General features: G+C 52.5%; 1 protein-coding gene across 1 annotated transcript in view; it reads left to right on the top strand.

Annotated features, from left to right (window-relative positions):
• Positions 1–23,430, top strand: part of LOC140455167 (valine--tRNA ligase-like) — a 64,381-nt gene that overhangs the window by 16,515 nt on the left and 24,436 nt on the right. The window contains 10 exon segments of the mRNA XM_072549868.1: positions 721–885; positions 2,295–2,376; positions 3,912–4,031; positions 5,786–5,894; positions 6,994–7,082; positions 8,901–8,991; positions 11,389–11,513; positions 13,027–13,130; positions 13,358–13,516; positions 21,040–21,130. Of these exon segments, the coding sequence (XP_072405969.1) occupies positions 721–885; positions 2,295–2,376; positions 3,912–4,031; positions 5,786–5,894; positions 6,994–7,082; positions 8,901–8,991; positions 11,389–11,513; positions 13,027–13,130; positions 13,358–13,516; positions 21,040–21,130 (1,135 nt within the window).

The raw sequence follows: 23,430 nt of genomic DNA, 5'->3' as shown, positions 1-23,430 counted from the left end.
GGGGAATCTCTGACGAATCCGGTCTCCGCTCTGCCTGGACGGCGTTCCCGAGCTCCATCCGCTGACAGACCACCCCCCCACCCCCCAGCCCCACAAAACTGAAGCCATTTTGGAATTCCCATCGGTCGAGGGATGTAAACGTGAAAGCGGATACAAACAAGGGGCTGAGGAACTGGCTGTTCGGCCCCTCGGATCTGTGCCATCCTCTGTTCACGAAGATCATGGCCAATCTGGTTGTGCCCTTGGCTTCCCCCCCCCCCCAGCTCCCCAGCCCCTGGTCTCTGCCCCACACTGGCATAAACAATGCTGTGCCATGCATCCTGCCTCGAATTGGGAGTGCCGGGAAACTGGAAGCGAATCCGGAGTTAGTTCATTATTCTGGCAGCGGGGTAGGCAGGGTTTGTGGTAAATTTGCCTGGGTGGCATTATCGATTGTACCCGGGTTCATTGGTTGGCAAATGCCCGTGCTCACCAATGTAAGCCCACGCACAGTTACAAAAGGGGCACACGGGGCAAAGGTTTCCCGTCCTTGTGCACGGCTGCTCTCCGTTCTCCCGGATTGCATTCCGACTCGAGAACGGACTCCAGTTCTCGGCTGGTCGGAGCGATGCCCTGGGTCGGTTGGCATCTTTTCTGGTTGAGGGGGTGGGGGTATTGGGGTGCGTTCCCCGGTTATGCGTCCCGTTAGCTCCCGTTCTTCCTGCTCCCGTTGGTCCCCAGGCACCGGATGCGCGGAGAGACCACCCTGTGGAACCCGGGCTGTGATCACGCTGGCATTGCCACGCAGGTGGTGGTGGAGAAACGGCTGTGGCGCCAGTCCAGGCAAACCCGGCATGACCTGGGCCGCCAGAACTTCATCCAGGAAGTGTGGAAGTGGAAGAACGAGTGAGTATAGCCATTGGCACTTCCTCTGTGGGGGGCTGCGCGGTTCTGTATCGGCCGGGCAGAGCTGGACTCCCAGTGGTGTTTGTGACCATTGTTCTCATCTCCAGAGGCTGGTGGGTATCAGTCATTTCCATCCTGTTGGGATGAGAGTGTTTTTGCTGATCATTTACAGGATGTGGCCATTGCTGGCTGGGCACAGCATTTATTGCCCTCATCCATAGTTGCCCCCTTGAGAAGGTGGGGGTGAACTGCCTTCTCGAACCGCTGCAGTCCATGTGCTGTGGGTAGACCCACATTGTCCCTTAGGGAGGGAATTCCAGGATTGGGACCCAGCCACACTGAAGGAACGGCCGATATATTTCCAAGTCGGGATGGGGAGGGGCTCGGAGGGGAACTTGCAGGGGGTGGTGTTCCCATGGATCTGCTGCCCCTTGTCCTTCTGGGTGGAAGTGGCCGTGGGTTTGGAAGGTGCTGCCTGAGGATCTTTGGTGAGTTTCTGCAGGGTATCTTGTAGATGGTACACACTGCTGTTACTGAGCGTCGGGGGGTGGAGGGAGGGGATGTTTGTGGATGTTGTGCCAATCAAGCGGGGGCTGCTTTGTCCCTGGATGGTGTTGAGTGTTGTTTGAGCTGTCCCCTTCCAGGGCAAATGGAGAGTATTCCCTCACCCTCCTGCCTTGTGCCTTGTAGATGGTGGGTCAGGATGGGAGTTATTTACTGTAGTATCCCTAGCTGCAGTGTTTCTGTGGTGAATCCAGCTCAGTTTCTAGTTAATGGTAACCCCTGGGATGTTGACAGAAGAGGAAGCTGTGATGGTGGCCTAGCGCAGGCAGTAAATACTGCCTAGCCCCTGACCCGCGAGTGAATTAAAACAAAGTAAAATTCTCTCTTGTTAGTGATCGTCATTACCTGGCATTTGTGTGGCCACTCTTCAGCACAAACCTGGACATTTGTCCAGATCTTGCTGCGTTAGGATTCAGGACTGGCTCAGAGTTTCCAACCCTGAGGCCTGTTTGATGTGGAAGGGCGTAACCTCCCACCCGACTGCACAGCAGGATCCCACATTTCCTGTTCCGTGTTTGACCTGGTTTGGGACATCAGCCGAGTCAGGTAAATCCAGCCCACCCTGTCCCTCGGGCCTTGGAGCTGACCCTATGCTGGTGCTGTCTGGGAGGGCAGGGTGGCTCTCCTTCGGCACTGCCAACCAAGGCGCAGCGCTCAAGTGGGATGCAAACCCCCCCTCGGCTCGGAGTCCAGCTGATCCCGGAGATCCAGAAGGAAAGCCTGAAGCACGTCTGTCTCCGCTGCACTTTGAAGGCATCTGACCTTCTCGTGTCACCAGCGTTTTTTGTTTTGAAAACCCTCAGCCGGCTCTGCAGATTCCTAAACGTTCCTTCTCCCTCTGGCAGGAAAGGCGACCGGATTTACCACCAGCTACGGAAGCTGGGCTCCTCTCTGGACTGGGACCGTGCCTGCTTCACTATGGACCCGGTGAGTATTCCTGGGCAGGCCGTTCACCTCAGGGGGGATAGTCTGAAGTGGGGGGGGGGATGGGGACTGATACTGCAGCTCTGCGTTCATCCCCCGTCTCCCCGTAACGGCGAGGGCAATATTGTCACCGGACCCATGACCCAGAGGCGGAGGACAGAGAATCCCACCACAGTCCCTGCCGAAAACTTAGCTTCGTCTATCGGATCTGGAGCTCTCGACTCAGTAATGAACGCTGTCAATTGTCATTAAAAAAATTATTGGGTTACCTCCTGGCTGTTAGAGAGGGAAATGTGCCTTCCTTTTCCCGGTCTGTCCGATGTTCCTCCAGTCAGTGCTGTCTTCTGTTTGCTCGTGGGATGTGGATTTTTAAAGATTCATTCGTGGGAGGAAGGTGTCGCTGGCTAGACCAGCTTTTGTTGCCCATCCCTATTTGCCCCAGAGGGCAGTTACCCACATTGCTGTGGGTCTGGAGTTACATGTAGGCCAGGCCAAGTAAGGATGTCCTTAAAGGACATCATTGAACCAGATGGGATTTTCCAACAATCAGCAACAGATTCATCATTGATTCCAGATTTTTATTGCTGTCCCAGGATTCGAACCCAGGACCCCAAAACATTACCTGGGTCTCTGGGTTAAACAGGCCAGTGGGAATACCACCAGGCTATTACCTCCCCACTGGGCCAACATTTATTGCCCCTTGCTAAATGCCCTTTGAGCTGGTGGCTTGTTTGGGGCCATTTGACAGGAGGAGCGTTAAGAGTCAGCCATGTTGCTGTGTGGCCTGGGGTCACATGTAGGCCAGACGAGGTAGTGGGCAGCAGATGGCCATCCCTGATGTAAACCCAGATGGGTCTCTCCAGTAGCTGTCATTAGGTCAGTTTGTTGTTCCAGACTTCTGAAAATTTATTTTAAAGATGTCGCCATCTGCCGTGGTGGGGTTCAAACCCAGTGTCTCGGCCTGGAGTTCTGTATCGCCAGTCCATTGGTGTTGTCAATACGCCACTGACTCTCCATAAGCAAGGGGATCAGTTCAAGGGGCAGTTCGGGACTGGCAATAAATGCCAGCGATGTCCTTGAGAGGGGAGGGGGTGGGGGGAAGAGAGCACTGGAATGGTTTGTTAACCTGGACGTTGCCCACTCGCTTCGGGCTGAGACGCAAAGAGACATTTCTGTACGCAGTGGGCAGTTGGATTCCCCACCCCCACCTATCTTCCCCCCCCCCCCAACCTCCCGGCGACTCGGGAATACGTTTAAGCTCGGGGTGGGTGGGCAGAATCCAACCTCTGTCTTGGCAGGTTATGGGGAGCGAACAGCAAAGTGGCGATCAAGCCATGTTTGATGTGAAGAGACGATACAAAGGCTCGGCCGTGGTGCTCCTCGCTCCGGGTGGGTGGGGAGCTAGTTTGGGGCCAGCTATATTCTGTCTGGGTGGGGGCGGAGGTGCTGTAAACCAGGCCGGCCCCCCCCTCCCCCTCAGGGTGGGGCAGCCTGGGAGGTACAGGATTAATGGGTGAGATCTCCTCCTCCTCCCACAGAAACTGTCAAGAGCTGTCGAGGAAGCGTTTATCCAGCTGCACGACGATGGGGTGATCTATCGCAGCACGCGTCTGGTGAACTGGTCCTGCACACTGAACTCTGCCATCTCTGACATCGAGGTACTGTACTCAGCCTGTCCCGGTGGGCCTTCCCAAATCCACCCGCTCTCCCGTAAGGAGCTGAATCAGGCTCTTCGGCCCATCGAGTCCACTCCCATCATGTCATCTTGGCTGATATGTTTCTCAACCCCATTCTCCTGCCTTCTCCCCGTAACCCTTCACCCCCCCCACTCCCCCCCTTACTGATCGACAACCTATCTACCTCTGTCTTAAACAGACTCAATGACCTGTCCTCCAGAGTACTCTGTGGCAATCAGCTTCACAGAGTCCCCAGCCTCTGCCTGATGAAATTCCAACTCCTCTCCGTTTGAAAGGGTCGTCCCTTCACCCTGAGGCTGTGCCCTCGGGTCCTAGTCTCTCCTACGAGTGGAAACATCTTCTCCATGTCCACTCTATCCAGGATTCTGTAGGTTTCAGTCAGATCCCCCCCCCATCCTTCTAAACTCCATCGAGTACAGACCAAGAATCTTCAACCCCTCCTCATTTGACAAACCCTTCATCCCCGGGGGGTCGTTGTTGTAAACCTCCTCTGGGCCCCCTCCAACATCAGCACATCCTTCCTCCAAACAGCCCCCACAGTCCTCCCGGTGTGGTCTTACCAAGGCCCTGCCCAGTTCCAGTGAGATATCCCTGCTCCTGTGCTCCAACCCTCTCACTATCGAGGCTAACAGCCCATTTCCCTTCTTCACCTCCTGCTGTTCCTGCAATGTTTACTCTCAGCGACTGGTGTACAGGGACGCCCAGGTCTCACTGCACCTCCCCCTTTCCCAATCTCTCGCCATCAGAGGATAATCTGTTTTCCTGGTTTTGCGATCCTCGGTCACCCTGCAACCTCATGTGCTGTGGCTTTGTTTGATTCCAGTGGGGGCTTTTTAATTCATTCTTGCAATGTGGCTGGCTGGGTCCCAGCATTTACTGCCCTGTCCCTAGTTGCCCCCCTTGAGAAGGTGGGGGTACGCTGCATTTACTGCCCCCTGTCCCTAGTTGCCCCCCTTGAGAAGGTGGGGGTACGCTGCATTTACTGCCCCCTGTCCCTAGTTGCCCCCCTTGAGAAGGTGGGGGTGAGCTGCATTTACTGCCCCTGTCCCTAGTTGCCCCCCTTGAGAAGGTGGGGGTGAGCTGCCTTCTTGAACCGCTGCAGTCCATGTGCTGTGGGTAAACCCACAATGTCCCTTAGGGAGGGAATTCCAGGATTGGGACCCAGCCACACTGAAGGAACGGCCGATATATTTCCAAGTCGGGATGGGGAGGGGCTCGGAGGGGAACTTGCAGAGGGTGGTTTTCCCATGGATCTGCTGCCCCTTGTCCTTCTGGGTGGGTTTGAAAGGTACAGGTTTAAACTGTTCCTGAGAACCGATCTTGAATAAATGCTTGGGCCACCTTCCAGTAACAGTCTCTCAGGCTGGCCGTGCAACACTACCCAGGGCAGTGGACAACATGGAGAGGGGAGAGGAGATCAGACGTGACAGCATTTAATGGCGGAGCAGATCTGAGGGGGCCTTCTCCAACAGCTAGACCTTCCCATCAGTACTAGTGCCAAGGTGGTTCTTCTTATTTAACAGGGTAGTGCAGCGTTCTGTTCACCAGGATGTGGGATTGGCTGGGGGCTCGGAGAGGTGGCAGGGGCTGGGTGAGTGGGGTAGGTGGTGGGGATTGGGGGTTCCAGTTGCGAAGGGCAGGGGTGGGGGCAGTTGCGTTCCCGGCCGGTGGGAATCAGCGGGAGAGTCACGTCGAGGTGTGCTTGTCTCCTTCAGGTGGATAAGAAGGAGCTGACGGGACGGACTCTTCTCCCAGTGCCCAGTTACAAGGACAAGGTGGAGTTCGGGGTCCTCGTCTCTTTCGCCTACAGAATCGATGGCTCGGGTGAGTTTCCGGGTGCTCCCAGTTAACATCCACCTACAGTGCGGCTTCCAGTCTGGTTCACTCCAGTGAACCGGTGTTCAATGCTGTCACACCGGGCCTGGCCGTTCAGCCCATTGTGTTCTATGAAAGAGCTGGCTCTTATCTCTCTCTACCACACCCCCCCTTCAAGACAAAAGGCTTTGGCTTAATGGTGTCACCACCTGTCCTTCCAGTGGGTACGATCCCAGCCTCTGACCTCTCCTCGTAAACTAACCCCATCCCTCCAGCCTGCTGGGAATGAGAAAAGTGTGGGGTTTGTAATGTACAAGCTGAGATCTGTATACAAAGCCTGAAGATGTTCTGTAACCCAGCAGGGTCACAGAGGTCTACAGCAAGAAAACAGGCCCTTCGGCCCAACTTGCCCATGCCCGCCCAGTTTTCCCAATTTAAATTAGTCCCATTTGTCTGTGTTTGGTCCGTATCCCTCGCTCCCTCCCGTCCCATCCACGTAGCTGTCTAAATGTTTCTTAAATGACAAATTGTACTCCCCTCCACCAGTATCTCTGGGAGCCTGTTCCACACATTCCCCACCCTCTGTGAAAAACATTGTCCCTGTGCACCCTTCTGTATCTCTCCCCTCTCACCTTAAACCTTTGCCCTCTAGTTTTAGATTCCCCTACCCTGTGGAAATGCTATCTACCTTATCTGTGCTCCTCATGATTGTATAAACTTTGAAAGGAGACCTCCATCTCCTACACTCCAAAAGAAAAAGGCCCAGCCAATCCAACCTCTCCTTATGACCCAAACCTTCCAGTCCAAGTAGCATCCGAGTAAATCTTTCCTGCATTCTTTCTGGTTTAATAATAATCTTTCTTTCGGAGGGTGACCAGAGCTGCACGCTGTGTTCCCAATGTGGCCTCACCCATGTCTTGTACAGCTGCAACATGACGTTCCACCTCCTGTACTCAATGCTCTGACCGATGAAAGCAAGCGTTCAGAAAGCAGCCTTCACTGCTCCATTTACAAGGAGCTACCCACCTCTATAATACCTAGATTGCTTTGTTCAGCTCTTTAAACATCCCAGCACTGGCCGATCATGCCCTTCCCTATGTCGTTGCAGATGAGGAGGTGGTAGTGGCGACCACTCGTGTTGAGACCATGCTGGGAGACACTGCAGTCGCTGTCCACCCTCAGGACTCCAGATACCAGGTAACCCCCAGAGTGGGGCGGAGGGGGGTTGGGAGGAGCGTGGGGGTGTTGCTGTTGTATCAGCACAGGAGTAGGCCATTCGGCCCTTCGAGCCTGCTCCACCATTCACTCGGGTGATCCCACACCCCTCGGGTCTGCTTTCCTGCCCTTTCCCGTTAACCCCTCAATTTCCCGACCGACCACGAATCTATCTGACCCGAGCCCCAATGTCTGAGGTCTCCCACCTGACCTGTGTAAATGAAACTAAAGGTCCTCCGACAAGCAGGAACCAGGAAGGTGTTTCAGCAACGGAAGTCTGCCTCCCGGTTTGCAGTGTGCGTGGGATAGCAGTGGGTCGGAGTGGCCAGCCCTGTCTATGTGAGGGTGAGGCAGGAACGGCCCATTCCAATCACTCAGCGTTCACTTCCGTCCCATTCCCTTAGTTTTGATGGTCTTTCCTAATGCCATCGGTTTTAGATAGATTAAATTACTTAGTGTGGAAACAGGCCCTTCGGCCCAACAAGTCAACACCGACCCGCTGAAGCACAACCCACCCAAACCCATTCCCCTACATTTACCCCTGCACCTAACACTACGGGCAATTTAGCATGGCCAATTCACCTTACCTGTACATTTTTGGACTCTGGGAGGAAACCGGAGCACCCGGAGGAAACCCACGCAGACACGGGAAGAATGTGCAAACTCCATGCAGGTTTGCAATGAGACCTCTGGCCTCATTGGGTTTGGGGAATCTCAGCCCCGTCACTGTTAAATCTCCCATCTCTCCGACTTGCTCCCAAATGGCTCTGTGGCCAACTCCAACTTAGCTTCCTCTCGTTTGGACACCCAGGACTGTGCGAGGGAGCCAGGAAAATAAACCGACTTTCTGCTCAGAGCTGTCGGAATCCGAAACAAGGTTTCACACATCATGTCGCCAAGTACAGGATCGGAGCATGGAGAGACCTTCCATCAGGCTGGCCTTCAAAGCCTGAGAATTGTCTGAAAGCCTGCACTCAAATTTACCTCCTCCCTTGCACAAGAGGTCATTCGGCCCATTAAGCATATTCTGTCTCCCTGAAAGAGATTTCCAGTTTGTCCCAATTCTGTTTGGCCTTTTCCTTCTGACTTGCAAGTTTTCCTTTTGACTGATGCTCCCATTGCCTTTGTGACAGTTAGGATCACAGAATCCCTACAGTGTGGAAGCAGGCCATTCAGCCCATCAAGTCCGCACCAACCCTCTGAAGAGCATTTCACCGAGACCAACCCTATCCTTGTAACCTCGCATTTCCCATGGCTAATCCACCTAACCTACATATCCCTGGACAATATGGATAATTTTCCATGGCCAATCCACCCTAACCTGCACAACTCTGGGCACTATGGGACAATTTCCCATGGCCAATCCACCCTGACCTGTACATCTTTGGATTGTGGGAGGAAACCCATGCAGACACTGGGAGAATGTGCAAACTCCACACAGATATTCTTCTGAGACTGGAGTTGAACCCAGGTCCCTGGTGCTGTAAGGGTAACCACTGAGTCACCGTGCCACCCACTGAATTGTCTCGCCCCACCCTTTTGGACATTGAAACCCGACAATTCACTTTGTTTTAGTTTTTAGCCAAATCTTTTAAATCTTTGTCCCAAGGAGCCAGTTTCTCCCACTCAGTCTGACCTACCCAACCCCGCCCCGACATGGTTTTGAGGGTGTAGAAATGGGGTAACGAGCTGGGGAATGGCTTCATGTTCGGGAATTTGAAACTCACCGGCACAGCTCACCACGTCTCTTGTAAACCTAAAGTGACGTTTGGTTTATTGTTTTCGCTCTCTGCCCTGTAGAATCTGAAAGGGAAGTCCGTCATCCACCCTTTCTGTGACCGGAAAATGGCCATCGTCTTCGATGAGTTTGTGGACATGAGTTTTGGAACAGGTACGGTCCCCAGGGTCCCCCTGAACCTGGGGGGGGGAAGCAGGACTTGGATTTCTGTAGCGCCGTCTGTAGGCATGGTCCCCTCTCGCAGCATGTGAGTGTGTGTGTGTATGTATGTGTATGTGTGTGGAGGGGGGGAGCAGGAGGAGGAGGAGGAGGAAGTGTGTGTGTACAGCAAACCCCCACTAACAGCAATATGACCAGGCAATCTGTTTGGAGCAAGGTTTCCCGAGAGGGTCGATTGTCACCAGTAGGCTGACAGGGTAAAAACAAGGGCTGCAGATGCTGGAAACTAGATTCTAGGTTAGAGCGGTGCTGGAAAAGCACAGCAGCTCAGGCAGCATCCGAGGAGCAGGAAAATCAATGTTTCAGGCAAAGCCCTTCATCAGGAATAGAGGCAGGGAGTCTCCAGGGTGGAGAGATAAATGAGATGATTTTCATCTCCATCAGCCCCTGTGCAGTGCCATGTGCAGGCCAGGAGAGGGTGGTATTGCATCAATTTAACACAAGGGAGCAATTTATCTCTCCACCCTTCAGGCTCTCTGCCTCTATTCCTGATGAAGGGCTTTTGCCTGAAACGTCGATTTTCCTGCTCCTCGGATGCTGCCTGAACTGCTCTGCTTTTCCAGCACCACTCTGATCTAGAACCCAGTAGGCTGACAACATACATCTCGACCTTACCCGCTACCTGCCTTGTCTCTGTCACGGTCCCTTCGCCTATCCAACTTCCGGAGCAGCCGCAATTCCCTTGCAGTTCAACCTTCAGGAAGATGGTGAAAATTCCCTCTGGGTCACCCATGTCCTTTCGTGGAAGGAAATCTTAACTGGTCTGGTCTGCCCGTGTTTCCAAACCCACAGGGATGCGGTTGACTCTTAAATGACCCCTGGCCAACTAGGGATGGGCAATAAATGTGGGAGTGCAGGGAAGATTTCCCAGGCTGGTTCTGGGGTTGGCGGGACTGACGCACAAGAAGAGGTTGACTAGGTTACGGTGCGGCACGGTGGCTCAGTGGTTAGCACTGCTGCCTCACAGCTCCAGGGACCCGTGTTTGATTCCAGCCTCGGGCAACTGTCTGTGTGGAGTTTGCACATTCTCCCTGTGTCTACGTGGATTTCTTCCGGGTGCTCTGGTTTTCTCCCACAGTCCAAAGATGTGCAGGTGAGGTGAATTGGCCATGCTAAATTGTCCGTAGTGTCAGGTGGATTAGTCAGAGGGAAATGGGTCTGGATGGGTTACTATTTGGAGGGTCAGTGTGGACTTGTTGGGCCGAAGGGCCTGTTTCCACACTGTAGGGAATCTAATCTTGGGATTGTTTTCGCTGGAGTTCGGATGGACGAGGAGGGATCTCATAGAGACTTCTAAAACTTGAACAGGACGAGATGGGGTAGATGCAGGGAGGGTGTTCCTGAGGGCGGGTGCATCCAGAACCAGGAATCATAGTCTGAGGATTTGGGGTGGATCACATAGGACAGCGATGAGGAGAGATTGCTTCACCCAGAGAGTGGTGAGCCTGTGGAAATCATAGGTAAGGTCTTTTCCCTGGGATCGGGGAATCCAGAACTAGAGGCCATAGGTTTAGGGTAAGAGGGGAAAGATATAAAAGAGACCTAAGGAGCAACTTTTCCACGCAGAGGGTGGTACGTGTATGGAATGAGCTGCCAGAGGATGTGGTGGAGGCTGGTACAATTACAATATTTAAGAGGCATCTGGATGGGTATATGAATAGGAAGGGTTTGGAGGGATATGGGCCGGGTGCTGGCAGGTGGGACTAGATTGGGTTGGGATATCTGGTCGGCATGGACGGGTTGGACCGAAGGGTCTGTTTCTGTGCTGTACATCTCTATGACTCTAAGTAGCTGATGCCAAATCATTGAATGTATTCACAAAGCAGCTGGATATAGCACTTGGGGGTGAATGGGGTCAAAAGCGATGGGGAGAAAGCAGGATTAGGCTTTTGAGTTGGACGATCAGCCATGATCGTGATGAATAGCAGAGCAAGCTGGAAGGGCCGAATGGCGGCCTCCTGCTCCTATCTTCTATGTTTCTATAACCAGTGATGCGCACATTCTGTGAATGAATGATTAAAAATGTTTGTTAATTTACCTAGATCCCGTGAATTAATTTTTAAAAAATTACAAAGCCCCTCACCCTGAGGACAGTATGTATCTCCGTGTTTTTCTTTGATGTTTGGCTTTCCCAGCTGTGTCTGACAGGACGCTGGTCTCTGGGTGGAGAGCAGGCTGTTCCTCATGTTTGTGATAAAGTGTAGGTGGGCAGATCACCCCCGGTGTTGCCGATTTGCGGTTGACATATTGGGAGAAGTAGCCAGGCAGCTGTCAGAATGTTTGTAATGTCACCCTTTTGTCCTTGCCTTTTTTTTTAATATATCAACCTAGGGGCTGTAAAAATCACGCCAGCTCATGACCAGAACGATTATGAAGTGGGCTTGAGACACAACCTTGAATTTGTAAACATCATGGACAATAATGGCTGTCTCATCAACGTCCCAGAACCGTTTTTGGTAAGTGCCTTCCCACCAGGATTTTCTAATTCGCAGCAGCACAGTTACTGAGTCACAGGAAAGACACAACACACAACAGCCCGTCATTCCTGCACGATCTCTCCAAACAAACATCGTTTCCCAGGGCCCTATCTCCTGCCCTTTACCCCTATCACACACACTCCCCACCCCCCCATTTAACTCCTCTGTCCCTCTGGAATGCCTCAGTTGAACCTGCCTCCCTCCCCCCCTCCATTCCCAGGCAGTACATTCCACACCCTCACTACCCACTGGGTGAGAAACTCTCTCCCTCACTTCACCCTCCCTCCATTTGTACATCCCTTTAAATCTACCCCCCTCTCGTTCCTGTTCCTTTTCCGAGTGGGACCAGCTTCTCCCTCTCTCCTCTCTCCAGGCCCCCTCCCCACTCGGGATTTTGATAACCTCTCTCAGATCTCCCTCTCCCAGCCGCCTTCTCTCCCAGAGAGAACACTCCCACCCTCTTCAATCTCTCCTCATCGCTGACCTTTCCCCATCCCTGGATCCGTTCCTGTAAATTGTTCCTGCTCTCTCTCCGACGCGTTCCCCATCTTTCCGATAATGTGGGGCCCACACCTGGACACAATACTCCAGCTGGGGTCTAACAAGGGGCTGGGACACATTCAGCATCAGCCCCTTGCTCTTGGACTCTGTGTCCCTGTTAATAAACCCGAGGACACTGTGTGCTTTATTCACTGCCCCCTCTACCTGTCCCACCACCTTCAATGATCGGTGCACATTTCCCCCCAGCTCCCCCTGCTCCTGCCCCACCCCTTTTAATATTGCCCCCCTTCCCATTTTATATTGTCTCTCCATTACCTGCTATTTTTCCTGTCATAATGCTGTTTCAAAAAGGGACTTTCCATTTTAACACAACTACGTTTATCTCATTTAGTGACTGCTCCCCACTCTCAAACACTCCAAGGATTGGGAGAGCAGGGGATTAGATACAGAGTAAAGCTCTCTCTACACTGTCCCCCATCAAACACTCCCAGGACAGGGACAGCACGGGGTTAGATTCAGAGTAAAGCTCTCTCTACACTGTCCCACCATCAAACACTCCCAGGACAGGGACAGCACAGTGTTAGATACAGAGTAAAGCATCCTCTACACTGACCCCATCAACCATTCCCAGACAAGGACAGCACGGGTTAGATACAGAGTATAGCTCCCTCCACGCTGTCCCCGCATCAAACACACCCAGGCACAAGGACAGTACGGGGTTAGACAGAGTAAAGCTCTCCCTGCACTGTCCCCATTCAAACACTCCCAGAACAGGGACAGCATGGGGTTAGGTACAGAGTAAAGCTCTCTCTACACCATCTCCCCATTAAACACTCCCAGGCTAGAGAGAGCACGGGGTTAAGATACAGTGTAAAGCTTCCTATACACTGTCTCCCTGTCCAACCCTCCCAGGACAGGGACAGGTGAACCCACACTTGATGTTTGTGAATGATGTGAGGTTTTTCTCTCCCCCTCCCCACCCCACTCTCAGGGGATGAAGCGGTTTGATGCTCGGAAGGCTGTCCTAGACGCGTTGGTACAGAGAGGCCTCTTCAGAGAAGTGAAGGACAATCCCATGGTGGTACCAGTCTGCAGGTAAGGAGCACATGCCAGGTTTACTGCTGCAGGGTGGCACCACTCCGTCACCCCCCGAATCTACCCGGGACATGTTTGAAAACAGCTTGGGACGCAGCAGTTAATGGCCAGCCAGGATTTTGGGTTTTTTTGTTTTTGTAACCTGCCCTGGCGGCCAAAGGGAGCTGATAGCTGCATCTGGAAGTCAGTAACCTGGAGTGCTCTGTCTGCGTCTCTTCCCTTTTCAGTCGTTCCAAAGACATTGTGGAACCTCTGCTGAAACCCCAGTGGTATGTGCGTTGTGACGAAATGGCGAAAATGGCGGCCGACGCGGTACGGAATGGAGATTTGAAAATCATCCCCGAAAATCACCTCAAGACTTGGTTTAATTGGATGGATAACATCAGGTAGGCACTGCACTGGGAGCTGCACCAGGTTGGTTCTGACAGGTTAGAAGCACAGCAAAGGACGCCTTCCCTCAACCTGGGCAGAACACACTCGCAGGGTTTATCTCCAGATAAAAACCGAGAGAACAGCAGATACTGCCGATCAGAAACTGAAACCGAGATTGCTGGAAAAGCTCAGCAGCGTCTGGGGACAGAAATCAGAGTTAACGTTTCGGGTCCACTGACCCTTCCTCAGAACCGATGGTCGCCATGGCAATGGTTTTAAGCAGGAGATAGGGTGCACAGAGGGAGCGGGAAAGGAATAAACGATAGATGGGGATAGAGCCTAAAGAGAGAGAAAAACGGTTGGGCAGACAAGGGAGTGGATAGTTTCAGAGGGTGAATAGCTATAATTAGGGACTGTTAGTGGCTGTTAATGGGTTGTGTGTAATAGCAGTCTGTGTGGTAACAAATCCTGGTGTGTCGAGATTGGGGTTAGGACATGGGAGAGCTCAGAGAGTTTGGAGAAGATTTGTAGCTCAGGTTGAAGTTCTGGATGTAGGTTTGCTTGCTGAGCTGGAAGGGTCACTTCCAGACGTTTCGTCACCATACTAGGTAACATCTTCAATGGGCCTCTAGACGTTTTTGTGGGTGGAATGTAGGGTTTTTTTTAGGTTAAATTAGATTCCCTACAGTGTGGAAACATGCCCTTTGGCCCAACAAGTCCACACCGCCCCTCCGAAGAGCAACCCACCCAGACCCATTCCCCTGCATTTACCCCTTCACCTAACACTACGGACAATTTAGCATGGCCAATTCACCTAACCTGCACATCTTTGGATCATGGGAGGAAACCGGAGCACCCGGAGGAAACCCACACAGACACGGGGAGAATGTGCAAACTCCACACAGACAGTTGCCTGAGGCGGGAAATTGGTCACCCAGTCAGCGCTTTGTTTCGCCCAGTGTCGAGGAGACCAGATTGTGAGCAGCGAATGCAGTGGACTAGGTTGTGGGAAGTGTAGGGTAAGCCGGGTTTATGTCTGTCTCTCCATGCAGAGAAGGGTATCTTCTGGATCACTCTTTGACTCTAATTCCGACTTGAGATCTCGGCATTCCACAAGGTGAAAACCACAACACAGAGGGAAGGCGATAATAAACCTAGACACCTCTGCATTAACACAAGGAAACAGGAATAGGTTAACAACAAAAGTCTTTTTCAGGATGTCTGGCACACACTTCCACATGGAAAAAGCCATCCCCCTGAGTACACTGTCCGCACACTGGTGAGGGGACAGCTAAGACACACAAAGCTGGAATATTCCTGCCCTTACACTGTGACCTTCAGCTCAGTTGTGGATTGGAAATGGAACAAGTGATGTAATCCGCTGCATTTGTCCTGAAATGCAGCTCGAAGTTGGAGATAATCCACCAAACGTCGTGGTTTTGTTTCTCCGGCTCCCGGTTAGCTGATGATACGTCTGACTGGTGGTTTTGCTATTCCATGATTTTAAAGCCTCCTTGTTTTCCCGACACACCCCAGCCCCTCCCCCAACTCTCGTCAGCCACTTATAGCCTCCCTGTCTTTGTCCCCTTTTTGGAATCTATTTTACCCCAAGCACCCCATGTCTGTGCCTTTTCTTTCCAAATCCTAGTTCCATCTTCCCGCGTGACAGCCATCAGTAACCTCCCCCCTTCCCCACGACCCCCCCCCCCCCCCCCCTCCCCCCTTCCCCACGACCCCCCCCGCCCTTCCCCACCACCCCACAGCCTCCTCTTCCCATGGGCCATTCTGCTGCCTGCATTTCTCTTTTTACTTCAGATTTCTGGCATTTAGCTTTAATATTGGGGCTCACTGAGAGTCATAGAGTCATAGAGATGTGCAGCACGGAAACAGACCCTTCGGTCCAACCCAATCTAGTCCCACCTGCCATCACCCGGCCTGTATCCCTCCAAACCCTTCCTATTCATATACCCATCCAGATGCCTTTTAAATGTAATTGTACCAACCTCCACCACTTCCTCGAGCAGCTCATTCCACACACGCACCATCCTCTCGGTGAAAAGGTTGCCCCTTAGGTTCCTTTTATATCTTTCCCCTCTCACCCTAAACCTATGCCTCTAGTTCTGGACTCCCCCACCCCAGGGAAAATACTTTGTCTATTTACCATACCCCTGCCCCTCAGGATTTTATAAACCTCTATAAGGTCACCCCTCAGCCTCCGACGCTCCAGGGAAAACAGCCCCAGCCTGTCAGCCTCTCCCTGTAGCTCAGATCCTCCCCTGGCTAACCGGTCGAAGTCAGAGAGTGGTGGTAGATGGTAAATATTCAGCATGGAGTCCAGTTACAAGTGGAGTTCCGCAGGGATCAGTTCTGGGTCCTCTGCTGTTTGTAATTTTTATTAATGACTTAGATGAGGGAGTCGAAGGGTGGGTCAGTAAATTTGCAGATGATACAAAGATAGGTGGAGTTGTGGACAGTGAGGAGGGCTGTTGTCGGCTGCAGAGGGACTTAGATAGGATGCAGAGCTGGGCTGAGGAGTGGCAGATGGAGTTCAACCCTGCCAAGTGTGAGGTTGTCCATTTTGGAAGAACAAATAAGAATGCGGAATACAGGGTTAATGGTAGGGTTCTTGGTCAGGTGGAGGAACAGAGGGATCTTGGGGTCTATGTACATAGATCTTTGAAGGTTGCCACTCAGGTGGATAGAGTTTGTAAGAAGGCCTATGGAGTATTATCGTTCATTAGCAGAGGGATTGAATTCAAGAGTCGTGAAGTGATGTTGCAGCTGTACAGGAGTTTGGTTAGGCCACATTTGGAGTACTGTGTGCAGTTCTGGTCGCCTCACTTCAGAAAAGATGTGGAAGCTTTGGAGAGGGTGCAAAGAAGATTTACCAGAATGTTGCCTGGAATGGAGAGTAGGTCGTACGAGGATAGGTTGAGAGTTCTCGGCCTTTTCTCGTTGGAACGGCGAAGGATGAGGGGTGACTTGATAGAGGTTTATAAGATGATCAGAGGAATAGATAGAGTAGACAGTCAGAAACTTTTTCCCCGGGTACAACAGAGTGTTACAAGGGGACATAAATTTAAGGTGAAGGGTGGAAGGTATAGGGGAGATGTCAGGGGTGGGTTCTTTACCCAGAGAGTGGTGGGGGCATGGAATGCGCTGCCCGTGGGAGTGGTAGAGTCAGATTCATTGGTGACCTTTAAGCGGCATTTGGATAGGTACATGGATGGGTGCTTAACCGAGGATAGAAGTTCGGCACAACATCGTGGGCCGAAGGGCCTGTTCTGTGCTGTATTGTTCTATGTTCTATGTAACCCTGGCAACATTCTTGTAAATCTTTTCTGAATCCTTTCAAGTTTCACAACATCTTTCCGATAGGAAGGAGACCAGATTTGCACGCAATATTCCAACAGTGGCCTAACCAATGTCCTGTCCAGCCGCAATGTGACCTCCCAACTCCTGTACTCAATACTCTGACCAATAAAGGAAAGCATACCAAACACCTTCTTCACTATCCTATCTACCTGCGACTCCACTTTCAAGGAGCTGTGACCCTGCACTCCAAGGTCTCTTTGTTCAGCAACACTCAGCAACCTTATCATTAAGTGCAAACGTTCTGTTCTGATTTGTCTTTCCAAAATGCAGCACCTCGCATTTATCTAAATTAAACTCCATCTGCCACTCGTCAGCCCATTGGCCCATCTGGTCAAGATCCTGTTGTAATCCGGGGTAACCTTTTTCACTGGGACAACACATCCATCCGAGGACAATCCAAACAGAGACACGCACGAGAATTCCTTGAAGAAAGGCATTCCAATCGGAACTCTATCAACAAACACATCGAGTTAGACCCATCTACCACCCCCTGAGAAAAAGAACAGAAAATGACATCACCACAGGAAATGATGTCACCAACCCAAGGAAACCCAAACACACAAATAGAAAGCAGGTCACTAACACCAGTGCTTCATCCGGAGGCTCACTGATGATGTCACTCTCCATGGATACCCAATCCCTCTACACCTCCATCCGCCATGACCAGGGCCTCCAAGCCCTCCGTTTTTTCCTCTCCAGACGTCCCCGACAGTACCCTTCCACCGACACTCTCATTCGTTTGGCAGAACGGGTCCTCACCCTCAACAATTTCTCCTTCAAATCCTCCCACTTCCTCCAGACCAAAGGGGTAGCCATGGGCACACGTATGGGCCCCAGCTATGCCTGTCTCTTTGTTGGCTACGTACAACAGTCCATCTTCCAGAGTTACACTAGTACCACTCCCCACCTCTTCTTCCACTACATTGATGACTGCATTGGTACCACCTCGTGCTCCCGCGAGGAGGTTGAGCAATTCATCAACTTCACCAACACATTCCACCCTGACCTTAAATTTACCTGGACCATCTCTGACACCTCCCTCCCCTTCCTGGACCTCTCCCTCTCCATCTCCATTAATGACGACCGACTTGACACCAACATTTTTAACAAACCCACCGACTCCCATAGCTACCTGGATTACACCTCTTCCCACCCCACCTCCTGCAAAAATGCCATCCCGTATTCCCAATTCCTCCGCCTCCGCCGTATCTGCTCCCAGGAGGACCAGTTCCACCACAGAACACACCAGATGGCCTCCTTCTTTAGAGACCGCAATTTCCCTTCCCACATGGTTAAAGATGCCCTCCAACGCATCTCGTCTACATCCCGCACCTCCGCCCTTGGACCCCACCCCTCCCGTAACAAGGACAGAACGCCCCTGGTGCTCACCTTCCACCCTACAAACATTCGCATAAACCAAATCATCCGCCGACATTTCCGCCACCTCCAAACGGACCCCACCACCAGGGATATATTTCCCTCCCCACCCCTTTCCACCTTCCGCAAAGACCGTTCCCTCCGCGACTACCTGGTCAGGTCCATGCCCCCCTACAACCCACCCTCCCATTCTGACACCTTCCCCTGCCACCGCAGGAATTGCAAAACCTGTGCCCACACCTCCTCCCTCACCTCTATCCAAGGCCCTAAAGGAGCCTTCCACATCCATCAAAGTTTCACCTGCACATCCACCAATATCATTTATTGTATCCGTTGCTCCCGATGCGGTCTCCTCTACATTGGGGAGACTGGGCGCCTCCTAGCAGACCGCTTTAGGGAACATCTCCGGGACACCCGCACCAATCAACCAAACCGCCCCGTGGCCCAACATTTCAACTCCCCCTCCCACTCTGCCGAGGACATGGAGGTCCTGGGCCTCCTCCACCGCCGCTCCCTCACCACCAGACGCCTGGAGGAAGAACGCCTCATCTTCCGCCTCGGAACACTTCAACCCCAGGGCATCAATGTGGACTTCACCAGTTTCCTCATTTCCCCTCCCCCACCCCCCCCCCCCCCCCCCGCCCCCCCCACCATACTCCAGTTCCAAGCTTCCAGCTCAGCACCATCCCCATGACCTGTCCTACCTGCCTATCTCCCTTCACACCAATCCACTCCACCCTCCTGTCTGACCTATTCCCTTTACCCCTTCCTCCATCCACCTATCCCGCTCTCAACTACCTTCTCCTCAGCCCCATCCTGTCCCCATTTATCTCTCCACCCCCAAGGCTTCCAGCCTTATTCCTGATGAAGGGCTCCTGCTCCTCGGATGCTGCCTGACCTGCTGTGCTTTTCTAGCACCACTCTGATCTAGATTCTGATCTCCAGCCTCTGCAGTCCTCACTTTTGCCCAGCAACCACTTCCCCAGCTTCCCACAGAGTTCTCGGGTACGCCTTGATCAGGTCCTATAACTTTGCTGTGCAATGCACAACCGGACCAGTAGATGGCAATGTTGCACCACAATTGAGTTTGGTTTGAACTAATGTGTTCAAAATTCACTGATGTGGAGGACCAGGGTCAATAAAGTTGAAACTCACACAACACCAGGTTATAGTCCACCAGGTTTATTTGGGAATACTAGCTTTCAGTGCACTGTCCCTTCATCAGGTAACTAGTCACCTAATGAAGGAATAGCACTGCAAAAGCTAATACTTGCAAATAAACCTGTTGGACTATAACCTGGTGTTTTGTGATTTTTGAACAGAACTCAGAGGCTAAGACATGGAAACTCCACAATGTGGAAGCAGGCCATTCGGCCCATCAAGTCATCACCTACCATCAAAAGACCATCCCACCCAAACACCCTATCTCTGTAACCCTGCATTTCCCATGGCCAATCTACCTTAAATTACACATCTTTGGACACTGTGGGACAATTTCCCATGGTCAATCCACCTTCACCTGCACATGTTTGGACTGTGGGAGGAAACCGGAGCACCTGGAGTAAACCTACACAGACACTGGGAGCATGTACAAACTCCACACAGACAGTACTCGAAGGCTGGAATCGAACCCAGCTCCCTGAGCCACTGTGCTGCCAAAGGACATGCCACAAGGAATAAAGACCCCAGAAACCAAGCATTCGGACAATCGTGTCTACATTAGTTTGGACACGTAATTTGACTTTATTCCAGTGGTATTGGCTCCAAACTGGCGATAATTTAATTATTTTTCATAAATTGCATTAGTTTGTGACCAACTGCACAGGATCAAGGGGAAACCGTATCAACTTATGGCAGAAACTGAGTTACAGGTTTAGCTTCTGCCCCAACAGCTTTGAAAATAATTTATTTCATGGGGTGTGTAGTCACTGGCTGGGCCCAGCATTCATTGGCCCATCCCTAGTTGCCGCTTGAGAAGGTGAGGGTGAACACATGATTGATATTTCACAGGGATTGAGTATCTGTAAAGGATGTTGCTGGGGAATAGGGTTGAATCTTCAACCTTGCTGTGAATGTATCAAGCATGTATTCTCGTGGTAAAAGCAGAAGTGAGTGATTTCACTGACTGTATCCCACTTGGAAAACTAAAACTCTTTCTGAAGACAGGTTTAATTCTGGACAGGCATTTATGAAGTGTGACTATCAGCTGGGATCAGGACACTGCTGATCTCGGGCTCCGGCTCGGTGTAAAATATCCTCCCAGTACCACACCCCGTGCTGTGTCTGTGTGAAATACCCTCCCAGTACCTCACTCCGTCTGTGTGAAATACCCTCCCAGTACCACACCCCGTGCTGTGTCTGTGTGAAATACCCTCCCAGTACCACACCCCATGCTGTGTCTGTGTGTGAAATACCCTCCCAGTACCTCACCCCGTGCTGTGTCTGTGTGAAATACCCTCCCAGTATCTCACCCCGTGCTGTGTTTGTGTGAAATATCCTCCCAGTATCTCACCCCGTGCTGTGTCTGTGTGAAATACCCTCCCAGTATCTCACCCCGTGCTGTGTCTGTGTGAAATATCCTCCCAGTACCACACCCCGTGCTGTGTCTATGTGAAATACCCTCCCAGTGCCACACCCCGTGCTGTGTCTGTGTGAAATACCCTCCCAGTACCTCACCCCGTGCTGTGTCTGTGTGAAATACCCTCCCAGTATCTCACCCCGTGCTGTGTCTGTGTGAAATACCCTCCCAGTATCTCACCCCGTGCTGTGCCTGTGTTCTCCGCAGGGATTGGTGTATTTCCCGGCAGCTGTGGTGGGGTCACCGGATCCCGGCCTACTTTGTGACGGTCAACGATCCCAACGTTCCGGCTGGAGAGGTGAGGGCCCGATAACCACCCTCACCGCCACCGCACCCGGACTGAACCAACCTGTGGAACCTCAAGACACACAGTCCATCTCTCTCCCCTCCCTCTCTACCCCCAACCCCGCTCTCTCCCCCCCCACCCCCCATTCTCTCTCTCCACCCCTCACCCTGCTTCCCCTCCCCCGCCCCCGCCCGCTCGCTTCCCCTCCCCCGCCCCGCCCGCTCGCTTCCCCTCCCCCGCCCCCGCCCCGCCCGCTCGCTTCCCCTCCCCCGCCCCGCCCGCTCGCTTCCCCTCTCCCGCCCCGCCCGCTCTCTTCCCCCCCCCCCCCCCCCCCCCACCCCGCCCGCTCTCTTTTCCACCCCCCCTCCCAAACCCACTCTCTCCCTGCAGGAAGGCCTGTCCCCATTTCCCACCTCCACCCCATTCCTGCTCCGATGTGGAGTCTGTCTGTGAAGGGTGACGGAGCGAGAGCCCACCCACCCAGCGGCCTGTTGAAGGCTCCAGGGCATCTTGGGATCAGAGTATTGTTCATGGAAATCTCACAGTGTAGGAAGAGGCCATTCGGCCTGACAAGTCCTCACAGACTCTCTGGAGAGCATCCAACCCAGACCTTTCCCCATCACCCTACCCTATCCCTGTGACCCAGCGTTTTCCTACAGCTAACCCACCCTAACCGACACATCCCTGGGCACTATGGGACAATTTCCCATGGCTAACCCACCCTAACCGACACATCCCTGGGCACTATGGGACAATTTCCCATGACCAATCCACCCTAACCTACACATCCCTGGACACTATGGGACAATTTCCCATGGCTAACCCACCCTAACCTACACATCCCTGGACACTATGGGACAATTTCCCATGGCTAACCCACCCTAACCTACACATCCCTGGACACTATGGGACAATTTCCCATGGCCAATCCACCCTAACCTGCACATCCCTGGGCACTATGGGACAATTTCCCATGGCTAACCCACCCTAACCTACACATCCCTGGACACTATGGGACAATTTCCCATGGCTAACCCACCCTAACCTACACATCCCTGGACACTATGGGACAATTTCCCATGGCCAATCCACCCTAACCTGCACATCCCTGGGCACTATGGGACAATTTCCCATGGCTAACCCACCCTAACCTGCACATCCCTGGGCACTATGGGTCAATTTCCCATGGCTAACCCACCCTAACCTACACATCCCTGGGCACTATGGGACAATTTCCCATGGCTAACCCACCCTAACCTACACATCCCTGGGCACTATGGGTCAATTTCCCATGGCTAACCCACCCTAACCTACACATCCCTGGGCACTATGGGTCAATTTCCCATGGCTAACCCACCCTAACCTACACATCCCTGGGCACTATGGGACAATTTCCCATGGCTAACCCACCCTAACCTACACATCCCTGGGCACTATGGGACAATTTCCCATGGCCAATCCACCCTAACCCATACATCCCTGGGCACTATGGGACAATTTCCCATGGCTAACCCACCCTAACCTACACATCCCTGGGCACTATGGGACAATTTCCCATGGCCAATCCACCCTAACCTACACATCCCTGGGCACTATGGGATAATTTTCCATGGCCAATCCACCCTAACCTACACATCCCTGGACACTATGGGACAATTTCCCATGGCTAACCCACCCTAACCTACACATCCCTGGACACTATGGGACAATTTCCCATGACCAATCCACCCTAACCTGCACATCCCTGGGCACTATGGGACAATTTCCCATGGCTAACCCACCCTAACCTACACATCCCTGGACACTATGGGACAATTTCCCATGACCAATCCACCCTAACCTACACATCCCTGGACACTATGGGACAATTTCCCATGGCTAACCCACCCTAACCTACACAGCCCTGGGCACTATGGGACAATTTCCCACGGCTAACCCACCCTAACCTACACATCCCTGGACACTATGGGACAATTTCCCACGGCTAACCCACCCTAACCTACACATCCCTGGACACTATGGGACAATTTCCCATGGCTAACCCACCCTAACCTACACATCCCTGGACACTATGGGACAATTTCCCATGGCCAATCCACCCTAACCTACACATCCCTGGGCACTATGGGATAATTTTCCATGGCCAATCCACCCTAACCTACACATCCCTGGACACTATGGGACAATTTCCCATGGCCAATCCACCCTAACCTGCACATCCCTGGGCACTATGGGACAATTTCCCATGGCCAATCCACCCTAACCTACACATCCCTGGACACTATGGGACAATTTCCCATGGCCAATCTATC

This window comes from Chiloscyllium punctatum, chromosome 30 (genome assembly GCF_047496795.1).
Source record: "Chiloscyllium punctatum isolate Juve2018m chromosome 30, sChiPun1.3, whole genome shotgun sequence".
Lineage (NCBI taxonomy): Eukaryota > Metazoa > Chordata > Chondrichthyes > Orectolobiformes > Hemiscylliidae > Chiloscyllium > Chiloscyllium punctatum.
The sequence above is the reverse complement of the archived record's forward strand: the minus strand, read 5'-3'. Positions and strand labels throughout refer to the sequence as shown.